Raw genomic sequence first — 16,941 nt, 5'->3', positions numbered from 1 at the left:
TTGGTTTTGAGATGAGGACAACTAGTGGTTAAGGGACAATAATAGAGTAGGGGAGAAGAGCTTAACAATTATTACATCTGTTACAGACCAATAATCAAGCATGCCATTTAATTCCATGTTTACATGAGTCATTTTGGTTACATCTATTATAGATGACATTAATAGCATATATGGAAGGGCTAAGGTTGTTTAAGAGGAGCTATTTAGGCCAAAAACATTAGGTCTCAACTATTAGATGATATAAAGAAAACAATAGTGGGCTCAAGATATGATAATATAAGTTCAAAGGGCTTTGTAAATGAGACTACTTTTGTTGGGCCAACTTTCTCATCAATGGAGATTGTGGGCACATCTAATGAACATAAAGTAATGGCAGGACCTGATGACCAGGCCTGCCATGAGGACTTGGTAAGTCTTATGTAGTTCAAACTTTTAAAGGGTTAATGATGTCTAGAAAGCCAGATGTTATTTTTCTTTCAGAGACTAGAGTTAATAGTAGTAGAATTGAATCTAATAGAGGGGAAATTAAGTTTGATGGGTGTTTCACAGTTGACAGATTGGCAAGGTGGTGGTTTGGTTTCGTTTTGGAAAAGTCCAAGGGCTGTTATATTAATTAAATACTCTCAGAACCATGTGAATTTAGAAGTGGTGGGTATGGATTTTTTTTATAGAGATTAATAGGGTTTTATGGGTTTTCAGAATGACATAGGTGCAAGGAATCATAGAACCTATTAATAGCTCTTAATAAAAGATCATATCTTTCTTGGGTATGCATTAAAGATTTTAATGATTTGGTTTGGTTGGAAGATAAAAGGAAAGATAATATTTATCCTATGTCCTTGTTACAAGGTTTTAGAGATGTTGTAGACAACTGCAACCTGATTGATATTCCTCTGGTGGGCTATCCATTCACTTTGGAAAAGGGTAGAGGGACTCTCATATAAGTGAATGTTTTATACCTTCCAAGCTCAAACAATGGTTATTGCCCTTTGGTTCCTTCTTTTCCAAGTTTGTTACTTTCTCTTCAAGTTGAGGAAATCCTTATGTTAGGCTCTTAAACCTTCACAATTTAGAGTTTTTTTATCAATTTTTTCCTCACCACCTTTTCTTCTTTTTTTTTCCTCTTATTTTCCAGGGAATATTTATAGGGTTTTGCTAGGGTTTTTTATAAGTTTAAACATAGATTGATCAAAGCTTAACCCTTTGATCAAAATGAGAGGGTTCTAAAGTACATTTCACAATTATGAGCTCTATACCTATGTTTGTTTTTCAATGGTGGTTTTGCAACAAATTTGGTTTTTGAAGATTTTAATGGTTTTCCAAACTTGGAGACCAAGAAGCTTGTTTCTAGCCTTTTGATCTTGAGAGAAACATAACCAACTTTTGATAAGAACCCATTGAAAAGACTTGAAGTGTGAACACATGAAAAAGATTAGTGGTTTTATAAAATAGGTATCACAACTATCGATGACTGAGTTAATCACTTTCGAGGCTTCATTAGAGCAACTACAATGTCATCATCGTTGAAGACCACCTGATCTTGGTAGAGGGGGTGCACATCTTTTATTTGGATTCAACCTTACTCGATTTGAAGGTTTGTAGCTCTATATTCATTCGTTTGAAAGTGTCAACCCGGTCAGCTTAGAATCTGAAAATACAGTGATGGATGATCGGGGATAAGATGTTGTTGAGTTCATTGGAAAAAATGAGATGTAAATAATTTATGGGAGTAACTAATCTCTATAGAGGGGATGTTTCTTAGTTGAATGGTGATGGTTACAGGTCTAAAAGTGGTCAGAAACCTCACGAAACTGTAGAAGAAGAAGCTAAATAGTAGTTGAACGACACGTCGTCAAGATTATATCCTAGAAATTACGGTTTTTAAATTAGGATGTGACATATTTTATTTTAGTCAATATTATTCTAATTATTTTTAATTGCACTCATAATTGTCTTCACACTCTTGATTGCTCACTTGCCGACTCAATTACTAGCACCAAAGTTTACCATCATTTTTATCTTGTTGCTTGATTTTTGATTTGTGTACTTGGACCCTTAATTGACTATCAAACTTTTAATTTTTTTTAATTTGACCCATGATTTGGTTAATTTCAGCCCCTACTTTCACATGTCTTTTTTAGTTTGGTTCTTGATTTTGGATTTCTTCAATCAAGTCAATAATTGCGTATCAAAATTTAATATTTATGCAATTAAACCCCTGATTTGACCGAACTAACTCTTTAAAATTGTAAATCGACCTTCAGAGTTTAATTTATTATCCAATTAAGCCTAAATCGACTTCAAATATCAATTTTTCTTGCAATTAAGTTCTTAATAAAATTAATTAAGTCTTTAAAAATTCCCATTGAGTCCTTATCTATTTAAATTTATATTTCTTTACCTTAAATAAAAATATTTTCACCAAATAGGCTCTTTATTAATCAGAATTGAGTTGCTAATTTTGTCAATTTTATATATATTGGTCCTCCGTATTGCTAATTTTGACAACTTTTCTACTTGTCATTCTGGTCTGTCACCATCAACTTGGATAATTTTCTAGGCTTTTTTCATGTATATCCTCTTATATTTTGGATTTTTCTTTTCTTTTTTTTTCTTTTTTCTTTTCTTGATTTTTTATAGGGTAAAAAATGGGTAACAATAGCAACAACAATATTAATAACATTTATAATAATAACTATAGTAATAGTAATACCAATGATAATAGTAATAGTGGTAGTGATAATAGTAGTAGTGATAGTGATGGTGGTGGTGGTTGTAGTAGTAGGTAGTGGTGGTGGTGATGCTAATATTAGTAATAATGATAAAGGTGATAATAAATGTTTATTTTTATTTTTTAAGAAAATTTATAAACGTTTGGGTGAACAAAATCTATCTATTTTTTTATTTTAAGAAATAAAAAAAATTCTTATACATTTAGGAAACTTCTGTTTATTCTTTTGTAATTAAAAAAAAAATCAAGGGGCAATTGGTTAGTTCGATTCTTAATTATTCTTTTCTACAATAAAATACATAATTAAGTTTCTTTAATAGAATATAAAATCTATTAAGAAAAACTAGTTTAGGAATAATGCAATGTTGTTCTTCCAATTATTTTTTTCATTTGTGCTAGTTTGAAAAAAGAAAAAGAAAAAACATGGCAGGTGTTACATTTTAAAAAAAAGGGCTCTATATTTAGCTAGCTCCACGTATATATAAATGGTGGACACGTGCATATCATTATCGAAGGGGTCCAGAAGCATTACTATCTACTGAGTTTTTAACCACCTACATTAACTCTTTAGTTGTGCATTTGAAGTTACATGTGGTCTGTGCACGCAGGACAATAATTGTTCAAAATAAAAGGGATGACAATGATCCCTAGGCAGCACTGTACGTACCCATGATCCCCTAACTCCACTGTAATTTGCATCAAATGTTGCTCTATAACTTTAGCCATTAATCTGCAGTAATCATATATATCAGATGCATATGAATCAGGGAAGACCAAGAACTCTGCGTTGCTTAAAATGACTGATATTAATTATTAACTCGTTATGGTCACCGTATTAATATTGGCAGCTGTGAAATGATGCCGATGCTGGTTAAATAATTGGATTTAAATTATTGTATCCTAAATAATAGTCTAATTGGTATTGATGTTTTATCGAAATTGGCAAATATTATTCTATACTGATCAGTAAATAATTACTGACGTACTATCATCCCATCATCAGATTCAATCTTGCTTTCCTTTTGGCATAAAAGCCTTAGCTAGTACAGTACTATATTGCATGCAAAGCAAGCCCCGGTTATTAAATTGGGGTAGGTATATTTACTTGAGTGAAGTTGTAGGTGATCTTATTCAATACTCCAAGCTTCATGGTGAAAAGCTTCTAGTTCGACTACAATGTGCTCTCTAGCATGGAATAGCATATCTCTTCTCTATATCTTCTCAGGATCTCAAGCAATCTTTGCTGTACTTCAATCATCTCTGAACTCTTCCATACTCTTCTTTTGTCAGTACCGAAAAGTCTCTCTCTCTCTCTCTCTCTTCTTTTGTCAGTACTGAAAAGTCTCTCTCTCTCTCTCTCTTCTTTTGTCAGTGAAAAGTCTCTCCCTCTCTCCCTCTCCCTCTCCGATCCCATCCCCCCCCCCCCCCAACATGGTGCCATCAAAAAAGTTCAGGGGGGTGAGGCAGCGACGTTGGGGTTCTTGGGTTTCTGAAATTAGACACCCTTTATTGTAAGCTAGCTTCCTTTACCGAACCCATCTAGCTATGTTCTCTTATATTTTCTACCTCTGAGTCTAAATTACTTATACTTTTGTTTAATTCTTTCAAATATTATAAGATCTTATTATATAATGCTCTTGCTTTTTAATTTGTGGTATGTTTGGAACAGGAAGAGGAGGGTATGGCTAGGAACTTTTGAAACAGCAGAAGAGGCGGCTAGGGCCTATGATCAAGCTGCAATCTTGATGAGTGGCCGTAATGCGAAAACTAACTTTCCCATGCCTCAAACTTCGAATGAAGATGACCCAAAATCAAGTGATCATCAACCTTCACTCACAACACCACCAAATGGTTTGTCCCAGATCCTCCATGCCAAGCTAAGAAAGTGCAGCAAGGCACCATCACCATCAATGACTTGTTTGAGGCTTGACACTGAGAATTCCATTGGGGTTTGGCAAAAGCGTGCTGGTCAGCGGTCTGACTCAAATTGGGTCATGACAGTGCAGCTTGGAAAGAGAGATGAGAGCCAAGTTTCTAAGAGTGCATTGCCATTGCCTGATCAGTCTCCAGGAGGGATATCAGGACCAGAATGGAGAGAAGAAATGGATAAAGAAGAGAGAGTGGCACTGCAAATGGTTGAAGAGCTTCTTAACAGGAACTGTCCTAGCCCTCCTTTTGGGGTTCAAGATCATGAAGATGGCAGCTTTTTTCTTTAGCTATCTATGGTCTTTATGATCATGGGATTTCTGTGAGTTTGTGTGCTTGGTTTAAGGAAGTGATCAAGTGTGTGTAGGATTGCATGTGACATTATTATTCTAATTAGTATAACCCAAATAATTATACATATATAAATATTTCTGTGTCAGATTACGAAAGGGTACTGGAGAACCAGTTGTTACGTGTTTATATAATTAATTAACAAGTATTGTTATGTGTTTATTGAAAAATAAAGGATTCAATTTCGTATAAATGTGTGTGTGTGTTTTAAAAAGCAGAAATGATGAACATATATGATTATTGTTATAGAGTGTCAATTCATACTTATTTTCTGTGATTTGAGATACGAATGAAATTAAGGTTGGAGATTGATCAATGGATCATACTTACTGGGTGTCCAGCTATCGATCAGTTGATATATAGTTGCCTGGCCCCAACAAAGCAAATGCAAAATAGACAGCAGCATACGAGAGCAAAAGTGCTTTATTCGCTGTAACATATATTTATTTTTACTACTGCTATTATTAATTATTAAAATATACTATTTGGGAAGTCACTACTGTGTGCCTATAACATTACTACTTTAAGAAAGATCACGTTAAGTATGAGAAAAATGCATGCACAGTACATGATTATTATTATTTTTTTAACTTCTACAATCAAATTTCTAACTTAATTTATTTTTTAATATAATATTTAAACTCTCCAAATATTGATCAATTGACCATTAATTAAACAATAACATGCATGGCACTTTTAGAACAAAGAGAATATATCCAAAATATTATTTATAAAGATTTTTACCGCTTGATTGAAGAAAATCAAGAGTTAAAATACTCCACTGAAAAATAAAATCAAGAATTGAATTATTCCATCAAACAAGTAAATTGATATATAAAAAAGCTAGAGTACCCAACTAAGAAAAAAAAATCAATGAAGTTTATATAGTAGCTATGCATTTTTCTCCATAGACAATGTTGGATTTTATTATTTGCCAACTAAGAACAATTGCAGATTGGGAAGGGGCAACGAAACTCATCAAACCAACGTTTCAGTTTAGGCACACACATGATCTTGTTTGTTTTTGTATTTCAAAAGTATCTGTGAAAAAGTTTAAATTTTTTTTACTTCAAATTATTATTTTTTGATGTACTTATATTAAAAATAATTTAAAAAAATAAAAAAAAACTTTAATTTGATGTATTTTGAAATAAAAAAACACTTTAAAAATAATTATTACTACATTCAGTTTATTAGAAATACATCATTTCCACAAAACACAACCAATTTGATTGATTGAATTAAATTTATTATCAACCTATGGATTTATTGAGTTTTTAATATTTGATGAGAATTTCTAAAATGAAGGTTTTATATATTCAAACTTTTTTAATTGTTTAAAATATTTACATACCAGTTTTTTATGTTTGAATCCTTTATGTTGTGAATCTATGATTGAGAAGAAATTATATTTTTTTAACATTAAAATCAACCCTTGAGTTTTAGTTTATGAAATACATAATTTAAAATTTTAAAGATAGAATAGGATTACCCTTATTTTCAAGCCAATATCTACTCCTTTTTAATTAAATGGAAAGAAATAGAATCCTATAAATTAAAAAGAAAAAAAAAGTTCACATTCATTTCATTCAAATGGATCATTTTCGGTCTTGGAGAGGGTGATACAGAACAAGTGATATATATATATATATATATAATAATCAGGTGCGTTAATCAAAAGATAATTATTTAAAAAATAATTAATCAAAAGATATATCTATCTATCTATCTATCTATGATAATGTGGACGAGTTAACTAACATACAAGATTTCAAGACAACGATTAGTCCACCTCAGACATTATACAGTTTTCCAACAAGAAGGACATGGCATGGAACTTGATCATGTCCCATATATAAGGGCAATATTTAAATTAAAAAAAAACATCTCGTAATTATTATATATTGATTATAATGGATCGATATCTTATGAAGCTTAGAATTTATAGACAACATTTAATTTTAAAAGCATAATATATAATTAATTCAGCTATTTCTTTCATCCCAAAATAATAGAATCTCAAATTAAATAATCTGAAACAATGCTGAATAATTCCACCAACGAGATTAATTATCTAGCATCAATAGTTACTGACTATTTTAATCTAAGTTGATCTTGTTATTTTAAAGAAGAATATTTATACCTTTTGTCACATCGAATTGTAGGTATCAATACTTTTCGAAAAAAATCAAAGGTCAGTTTTCAAACGCATCCTTGTCATATATGCTAGTTAGAACAAATACTTGATCGAATCAAATAGCTAGGAATGGCATTTTCCGTCTTCAATAAACCACAATGTCAATTTTCTAATGCCAATTCTCATAGAATCGTACGATGTTGAGAAACTTTCAATCATTTGACAAATTAAGTAGCATTGGAAAATTGACATTAAATTAAATATTCCAACACAGTTGAATTAAGTTTTATATATATATAACTTAATTCAATTGTGTTGGAATATTTAATTTAATGTCAATTTTCCAACGCCAATTTTCATAAGACCGATCGTACGATGATGGGAAACTTTCAATCATTTGAATTAAGTAGATGGAAAGATGTATCTAACTTAAATCTTCTGGAAAATTTGCCTTGTCAGAGAATTCTCAATTCTTGCAAGATGGAAGGTAGCTGGGGCTCGTTTTACATTTTACAACTTATATAATCAAGATATCATTTGTGGCTGAATTTTAGAAATTAATAATATACTAGAGAGTAATATAAATTATATTTTAAACCTTATCTAACAGTTTAAATTATTGAGTTGAGATAGTTAAATTTTTAACACAGTATCAGAACCTTATTAAGTTTTATCAAAATAAATTAATTAAAAATACATTAAGCATAAAGTACCGTTGTATTTTTACTTAGTTTTCAAATAAAATTAAAAAAATAAACTCTATAAATTTCTTCACTGCATAGCATGAGCAATGTATTATTCTTATATTTTTAATACATCTGCATTAGAATTATTAAAATGCTTTTTTTTCAATTAAAACTTGTTTTTATGATTTTGATATTATTTTTTTTATAAAAAAATAAATATTATAGTGATAAAAAAATCTCAAAAAATCACATTAATAAGATAAAAAGGTTTTAATTAAAGAGATACCATTTTTATCCTCATTTCATATTGTCCAAATTTATTCTAATTGCTTTTGGTCTTTATCAAATAAATAACGTAGCAAAAAAAAGCTATATTTTTTTGTTGAGAAAAATATATTAATAAAAAATAAGGAATTACACCAACAAAATACTTTATTTAAAATCAAATGACCCAATCAAAAATCATTATAATAAAGTAATTAAAATTATACCTAGGATATTGTTTCATTATTCAATTGGGCATTTATTTTATAATGTCAGCAATTTACGTTTTAGTTTAATATTTTATTTTTATAATGTTTCAATCCCTAAATATGATAGAAAAAAAAAGAAAGTTATTGAAAAATGATAAAAAAAAATGATTGATTAGTCATATTTTAACAACCAAAATAGTCGAAATTGTTGTTAATGGGTCGGTTATAAAGAAGAAAATTCATAGGAGGTGGTTTCTCCCTATAAACATGTAAAAAAATAGAAAAGGACCTATTTGTTTGTTTTTTTTTTTGACTTTGAGTTTTTAACTAATTAAATGGTGTTTTAGGCCTCAAAATATATTTAGTTAAGTTTCTAAGATATTATTTTTATGTCTAAATGCTTGGACTTTGATTTTCTAATCATTGAAAATGACCAGAAAATGCAGAAATGGATGGCACAGTGTTTGCGTTTCATCTATATATAAAAGAAATAGAACGTATGATTCTTTAAAATAAAAAATCATAGTGTGTGGACTTGGTTTGCTAGGTCTAGTAATATGTGATCTCTCATTTTTCTTGTTTTTTAATTGATTTTTTAATTAATATCACATCTCTTATTTATTTTTTATCATTTTAAAAATTGTTTAGTTTAAATTTTTTTTAATTAATAATTAATCTTTGTTATATATAATTTTATAATATTCTTAAAAAATTATTTTAATTTATCTATGAATTTTTCTCATCTCAAATTTTAAATAAATTAGTTGTATTTGCACGATTTATTTATTTGAACAAAAATCATATATAGTTAACGAGTATAATTATTAACCCTAAAGATAAATAAAAGAAAATGTATAAAATGAAAATATAGCTGAGATAAAATATATGTTGTGCATCTATTTTTTGTTTCTTATAAAGAATATCAATTTTCTTCTTTAATCTTTAAATTATTGTTAGCGACTATCTTTCCATTTCTTAATTAAAAAAATATGATTCTAGAAAAATGCCTTTAAAAGGTTGTCACCTTCTTTTTATTTTGTGTTATAAATTACTTGAAATTATCTTACCCGCAGCCTAATATGGATGTACCAACTAATATATATATATACTGGTAATTCAACGGAGAGCATATGTGTTTTGAATCATATAGTGAGAAGTATATGTACCTATCTCAATTCCTGAATTTCAACTTCCATCTTTGACAGTATTTAAACCTAAAATCTTCTCTTGTAAATCTCAAATTTTCTAGAAAGATCACTTACGAGCAATCCATCGTGGACGATGGATGATTGTGATGAACCGATTGATCTAAGGTATTTAATAATCAGACAATCTGATAAAGGAGTGCACTAATGAAAACTGAAAACATATAACTGGTTTGTCTTCAATCCCATGATAACCTTTTTATTTATTTATTAATAAGATGTTCGGCCAGTTTATGTGTAATTTAATTAATTTTACAAGTTCTGAAGTTAACAAACATGTAAATCTTCAGTGACTCTAAGATGTGTAAGACTTGAACTAATAATTTCTAAAGAGCAAACCTAAAACCTGACTAATTAAGCTACATCCCTTAAAATTGATAAAAAAAATATGTTATTTGGTTCTAGTTTTAACAGAAAGTAATACACTCCCAAATACTCACTAAATCATAGATAACATGAGAAATATTATTTATTTTTTTACTAATCTCAATGTAGATTATTTTTTGAAATTCAATTGAAAAACATTAATGTTAATAGGCAAAAGAAAAAAAAAATACAACCGATAAAATTAACAAGAAAATGAAGATAAAGCTTAAAGACAAGTGCTCTGGTTTTTCGTTGTATCTGTACTGGCTAGACAACTACTGATAAACGATTATTATCCAATAAATTAACTTGAATATATGAAAAAACTTTTAAAATAATTTAACATGGGTTTTTCTGATGGTTGAGGGAACGTGTTTTAATTTTTAAAATAATTCTTACTCGAAAAAATATTAAAATAATATATTTTTTATTTTAAAAAAATTATTTTTAATATTAATACATTAAAACAATCTAAAAAATTTAAAAAATAATTTTAAATAAAAACAATTCAAAATTTAGAATACCAAACGAGGGCATCCTCATTATTCAAATCTCAAATTAGATTATAAAAAAATATTTTTATTAACCTTTGCTATGGAAAACAATACCAAACGACGGCCTAATCCTTGTAATTCAAATCTCAAATCAAATTATAAAAAATAAATATTTTTTATAAATTTTAATTCTAATTATAATCATAAATGAATAAGATGTTTGTTTTTACGAGATTAGAAGAGTAAATTCCATGTGAATGCACAAAAACTGATCTGATAATTAATCTCATGAAAAACACTTTTACTAATAAAGCTGTTTTTTTTTAAATAATAATAATAATTAATTTAATATTGTTTAAGTCTCAGCTCTCAACCACCGAAAGGCCCCAGCTACCTATCGAGGGAGCATGACAAAGAGATCAAGACCGTATGTTATTGCGTTCTTAACGTGGTTGGGTAAGTCTTAAAATTTTTTTATTTTAATTTTTTTTTATTATCTTGATGTTAAAAATAATTTTTTTAAAAATAAAATTAATATTATTTTAATACATTTCCAAATAAAAAAACACTTTAAAAATACTTTTAAATAATTACCATTTAAACAACGGTGGGATGGACATTCAACCCCAATTATAAATTTCTAATCCAGGAATCATGGGAGCACAAAGGCATCAAAGAAAGAATATGCCATGCTTTCAGCTTTTTCCTCTTCTAGTGGCATTTCCTAAGCTTTCAAAATACGTAATAAAAAAAAGTAGTTATTTTTATTCGCTTCACTTTTACCAAGAGATTGATTACTATCTCGGAATAATTTCTCAAGAGACATCGATCTCAGGGAAGAGAAAAATCGTGTGAAATTACTAATCATTTAATTTTAAAAGAAGATTTTGTACTTTTTCATGGGTTGGATGTATGGAGCGGCGGAATCAAGAGAAGGGGAGTAAGGACCCGGGTCCCTACAAAATATTTTAAATTTTTAGTGTTTAAATATAAAATAATATAATATATTTTTATTTTAAATAGATAAGTTTTTTAATAATAAATTATATTTTAAATTTTGATTCTTTCTATTATGTAATTCCAGCTCCGCCCCAAGATATAAAGGTATTTAACTTTGAAATAAACTAGTATTTAAATAACACTCTTACATTAGTCCTATGCATCTAAAGGACTGTAATGAAATCATCTTGATATGGACTCAAAGTTTGAATAAATAAAAAATTAAACTAATCATAGCATTATTTATTTATTAGTTTATCAAGTACACGCATATATTTCATGTCATATGACAAAAGGGTTTTATTTTATGCTTGTTTGAAATATATTTTTTTTTATATATATATATAATAAAATTGAATCGCACTTGGGATAATTCTTTGATATTTCTTTATAAATTCCACAGAGAATAGGTGCCTTACTCGACAACATGTGAGAATCAATGTCGGTCAAAAGAAGAAAATATTTTTCAAAAATGAACTTTTCCCATTTGTGTGGGCTACTTCCAACCCATTTTGGATTCCAAGCCGGGAATATCCCCTTAAGAGATCCGAATCCTCCAAAGGGCTAAACGGTCCAGGAACTTAAATTCCACATGTGGCCACGTGCACACTCTTCAATTTTAACGTCTATAGAGAGTCCAGTTCATGCTCTTGATTTCGGTTTGACTGAACCCCATTTTTCCAAGTTATTAAACTCCAATCGAATCACTAATTTCTTGATTTATTAAATTTACATTTCACTGGCCAGGTTATAAAGGTAATTTAAATTTAAACTGAGATAAAACGTATTTAATATATATGTTTGATATGACCTATATAGTTTTTGAACCTGAGAGCTGGCCTGTGGTAAGTTCCAAGTTAAAAATTAGATTGGTTAATTTTAGTTGCTTGAATCTTTTTATTTTATAAAAAAATAAAAATATATCATTTTAAGTAAAAATTAAAAGAACAACGGGGTTTGTCCAGGTCTTTCTGAGCTGGTTGGGTTATAGATCAACTTTAATTTTTAAGTGAGTTATATCGGATCAATTCTCCTTCTATTTTTATTGAAACTTGATCCGGTTTAGACACTGGATGACAAGACAACCTGTCATTTCAGGTTAGATTTTAAAACAATGATACTCATTTATTTTAAAAATAGTAATATTTGTTTTAATTTAATTATAAATATATTTTTGACGGAAATTTTTCTTCCAACCATTTCAAAAATGCATCTCTTAAAATATAATAAATTCTTATAGCCAATTACCCTTCCAATTGGTCGAGATTTCCCCACTCTTTTCCACTAAAAAACATCTCATGTAATAGAAGGTGGCAGTTTGTAAGTGATCTGGGCCATGCATTTTTTGGCCTTTTATTTTATTTTATTTTTGAGCTTTTTAGAGAATATTATCTGTAGTTATTGATCAACAGGGCATGGATATTCTTCAATCCCTTGGAATTATACCATGCGTCGTAAATGAGCAAAGGTCATTAGGCTTAGCTTGGGCACGGTTTCGGCTACTGGCTGGCTAGTAGCCAGCTGCTACAATTATATATATATATATATATATATATATATATATATATATATATTATTATTATCTTTCTTCTTTTATCTTCAAAATGAATGATGCGACGAATGGCAGAGAAATGGAATTGTTTTCAGCACTCACAAATTACAGTACATTTATATGGATTATATAGAATCTCGTATTAAAAAAACTAAAAATAAAGAAATATTAAAAGAAAATGATTAAAACTTATGGCATTCCATTACTTTCTATTGGAAATTACCAATTTGGAATCTTTTGAAAAATCCAGATTTAGCATTGGAAGAATCGGAACAATAAAGGATGAAGTGGGCCATTACTGAAACCTCAGGGACCAACACGTACTTTACACAACTAATAAAATAAACAATTAATCTGGTGTCTCTGGATAAAGTATAAAACCAGAGATATACCTTTTCTAGAAAATAAATGTAAACTCAAAATCGGATATTCCAATACTAACCTCTCGAATATTCTTCTCTTTACCGTTATATCTCCCCCTCTCCTTCACTTTCTCTCATTCTCCCACTTTCTTTCTTGTTTTCTCAGCAACCAAATACTCTTCTCTCAAAATGAAATTCGGAAAAAGCTTAAGCAATCAGATTGAAGAAACATTACCTGAATGGAGAGACAAGTTTCTCTCTTACAAAGAACTCAAGAAAAGATTGAAACTCATCGAACCAAACAACAACACAAGCAAGAACAATGGAGACTCCCGGCCAATGAAAAAACCGAGATTGTCTGCCGCCTCTGCTGATGCTGGTGGTGGTGATTGTACGGACGGTGGTGGAGCAGATAGCAAGGAAGTAAATATGACAAGGGAAGAGATTGATTTTATTAAGCTGTTAGAAGATGAGCTTGAGAAGTTTAACAGTTTTTTTGTTGAGAAAGAAGAAGAGTACATCATCAGATTAAAGGTACCTTTTTTTTTTTTCAATTTTCTTATACAATCTGTTTGGTTTCTGAGAAAACCTCTTATTTTCCGAGTCGATTAGAGAAAATTAAAACTGTTAATGATGAATTAGTGAACATAACAGCGTTGATTAGTGAAATTCGTTAATGAAACGGTGTCGTTTTTAGCATGGGATCTGTTTATACTGTAACGTACAGTTAAAACCGTAAGTTGCCAGCTGTGGTGGTATCGACAACTGGCGCGCACCCCCTAATAAATGTGGAGTAGTGGTAGTCAGGGAATTGTGCTTTGGTATATTCTCTGTACCGTCTAATTAATCAACGCTACAAGTTGAAGCATAAATATATATTAGGACCCATTGGGTGTTTGCTAATGGATCGGATGGCAACATTAGTTGGTAAGAAAATATATTTCAACCAATGAATTCTTATGTTATAATTGTGATGATCAAAATTTGGAAGAATATATCACACTCTACTTATCATGTTGTTGAAGCTTTACACTTGTAGAGCTACATGGCCTGCAAGTGCTAGGAGATATTTTAATGCATTTGTAGCTTTTGATTTGCCCCTGGAAGTAACTTAAATAGTTGTTAATCATGTCTTCTTGTGGTGATTATAATGAAGAACATTGTTTTTTCTTTTAATTACCTAATGTATAGATTTTGTGTTGGGCTAGACATTGATGTGAGAAGACATTTGTTTAGGCTAGATGTTCAAGCTATGACTTAGTGTAGAGATTTTAAACAGATTCTTTAGAGAGTCATAGTTGAGGAGTTTGAGGTTGGTTTTTCAAATCTGTGGACTGTATTTATTTAGGATGGTGGGTAGAGATTCTTAAGAATAATAAACTTGGGTTCGCTTTATACTTTGTTTAATCGCTTTGAATGATCACTTAAACAAGAAAGGAATAAGATGCTAAAGTGCCTTAGGTTTTTGTGATCTGTTTTTGGACCTTAAGTAAAAATAGAATCTGCTCTTTGGCTAGGAAAATTGAAAAACTTGTGATTGTGATGCAGGAGTTGCAAGATAGTGTGGCAAAGGCAAAGAATTCCAATGAAGAGATGATAATAATTAGGAAGGAGATCGTAGATTTCCATGGAGAGATGGTTTTGCTGGAGAATTATAGTGCTCTGAACTATACAGGTACTCACATACTTCCTCTTGGCTGTTAAACTTGCTCATATCATATTGGCACAAAAATATATCATGGCTAATCTTGCTTGCTTTCAACAGGACTGGTAAAAATACTGAAGAAATATGATAAAAGAACTGGTGCTCTCATTCGCTTGCCCTTCATCCAGAGGGTTTTGCGACAGCCTTTCTTCACCACTGATTTGCTCTACAAGCTTGTTAAAGAATGCGAGGCAATGCTAGACCGCCTTTTCCCATTGAGAGAACCACCATCTTCTTTTGAAGCAGCCGACGGGGATGACTTATGTGATCCTTCAACCTCTTCGACTACCACAATCAGTTTCCCCAAGGAACTTGCAGAGATTGAACTTATGGAGAGTTCATATATGAAGAGCACAATATCAGCATTGCGGGTTCTGAAGGAAATTCGAAGCAAAAGTTCCACTGTTAGTGTTTTTTCATTGCCACCACTTCAAATGAGTGGTTTGGAAGATACTTGGAAAAAGGTTCCTATACTGGAACAAGAAGCCAAGTAGCAGCAGGATTTTGAGGAGGGATGCAGGACTGGCCTTGCCCCCCCCCTCCATTTTGTAAAATTTCCTCTCTTTTTTTTTTTTCCCTTTCGTATTTTAAATCCCCTTTGAGTATAAAAAGAAACTGTAGTTTAGTAAAAAGCTCAAGCAACCATGTGTCCAAACTTCAGGAGGTTGAATTAATAGATGGAAGATGGGAGTGCGGAATTCGATACAGGTGAGAGCTCCAGTTCTGAAGTTAAGCGAAGGAACGAACTCCTTTGCCAAAACACCAGTATATAGCCCCACAAACCACAAGTAGGACTAAAATCCCCAAGATAATGCTACGAGCTGTAATGCTTTAGTGGATGAGGCCAAAATGAGCTTCTCCATGAACATATATAAATATTAAGATCCACTGCTTTTTGACACTCTGGTTTCTAGAGCATAATAGAGATCTCTAGAGCATAATAGAGATCCCATGCATTTGGATTTCGTTGTCCTTGAAGGTTCTGAGTCATGTGCGTAAACCGTCCACAGTTTTGAGCTTGCCTTGGAAATCATGGACGTAATGGATGAAAGCTCGGGGACCCATTTAGAGTGCGTTAAAACCTTAAAATCCGGAAGAGTTTGCCCAGGAGTGCTTTAGTTTTTTTTAATTATTTTTTAAGTTAATGTATTTTAGTTTATTTTTAATATTTATTTAATTAAAAATTGTGCTTTGTTTTTTTATGCTTTCTATAACCTTGGTTTTTTTTATTTAATTGATTTACCTCATATCTTTTTATTTATTATTCTTTCTTAAGTCAATTTTTTTAAAATACATTTTATCCTTAAATTAAATAGAATTTATATATTGGATATTGGTTGATGCTTACTTCATTTTATTTTGCTTGATTTTTTTATTTTTTTTGTATATTACTCTAGCAATGCATGTGACTTTTTTTATGTTGCCGTTCAAAATTTTATGATTGGATTTGAACCATTTCAACAAGTTGTTTTTTTTTTTTTTTTGGTGATAAGCGATATCTATAATGCAGGGTTATCAATATTTTCTTTTTCTTTTTCTTCTGAATATAATATCAATAACTCATTTATTTTTATCGATTGTTGTAAAATATTTTTTTTTATAATTCATCTGTCATCATCATTACTTGGAGTTTAAATTAAATTATTAGACTACTTCTTAAATCCAATCTAGTTAATAACTCGTTTTTCTTACTTTTTTATAAATATAAGCATCTTTTTGTGTGTTAAAATTTTTGACTGCAGGTGGTGCTGCGTGTGTGTGTGTGTGTGTGTGTGTGTGTGTGTGGAGAGAGAGAGAGAGAGAGAGAGAGAGAGAGAGAGAGAGAGATGTTTGAAAAACAGAGCAGAGGTTGTGGGGTTGAGATTCTGGCCCAGCCTTGTGTTGAGGCTGCTTCAGCTACCTTTTTGGGTTTCTTTGGAAGCAGGTTCTGATTATCAGCCTTCTCCTTTGCTTG

At 30.4% G+C, this 16,941-nt stretch overlaps 2 protein-coding genes across 2 annotated transcripts; both read left to right on the top strand.

Moving 5' to 3' along the window:
* Positions 1-3,873: 3,873 nt before the first annotated feature.
* Positions 3,874-5,182, top strand: LOC133690233 (ethylene-responsive transcription factor WIN1-like). The gene is made up of 2 exons (XM_062110461.1): positions 3,874-4,242; positions 4,401-5,182. Exons 1-2 carry the CDS (start codon positions 4,163-4,165, stop codon positions 4,945-4,947), a joined length of 627 nt encoding a protein of 208 aa, XP_061966445.1. The 5' UTR covers positions 3,874-4,162; the 3' UTR covers positions 4,948-5,182.
* An 8,235-nt stretch (positions 5,183-13,417) lies between these two features.
* Positions 13,418-15,888, top strand: LOC133688840 (SPX domain-containing protein 1-like). Its single transcript, XM_062108461.1, has 3 exons — positions 13,418-13,816; positions 14,831-14,957; positions 15,048-15,888. Exons 1-3 carry the CDS (start codon positions 13,472-13,474, stop codon positions 15,479-15,481), a joined length of 906 nt encoding a protein of 301 aa, XP_061964445.1. The 5' UTR covers positions 13,418-13,471; the 3' UTR covers positions 15,482-15,888.
* Positions 15,889-16,941: the final 1,053 nt, after the last annotated feature.

This window comes from Populus nigra, chromosome 3 (assembly GCF_951802175.1).
Source record: "Populus nigra chromosome 3, ddPopNigr1.1, whole genome shotgun sequence".
Taxonomy (NCBI): Eukaryota; Viridiplantae; Streptophyta; class Magnoliopsida; order Malpighiales; family Salicaceae; genus Populus; species Populus nigra.
This window is presented reverse-complemented; position numbering and strand designations above follow the sequence as displayed.

Bases quoted from the DNA above. Each gene is read 5' to 3' on its own strand.
- LOC133690233 (XM_062110461.1), top strand. From the start codon at position 4,163: ATGGTGCCATCAAAAAAGTTCAGGGGGGTGAGGCAGCGACGTTGGGGT. The intron at 4,243-4,400 runs GTAAGCTAGCTT...TGTTTGGAACAG, and splicing joins GAAATTAGACACCCTTTATT to GAAGAGGAGGGTATGGCTAG.
- LOC133688840 (XM_062108461.1), top strand. From the start codon at position 13,472: ATGAAATTCGGAAAAAGCTTAAGCAATCAGATTGAAGAAACATTACCT. The intron at 13,817-14,830 runs GTACCTTTTTTT...ATTGTGATGCAG, and splicing joins AGTACATCATCAGATTAAAG to GAGTTGCAAGATAGTGTGGC. The intron at 14,958-15,047 runs GTACTCACATAC...TGCTTTCAACAG, and splicing joins TAGTGCTCTGAACTATACAG to GACTGGTAAAAATACTGAAG.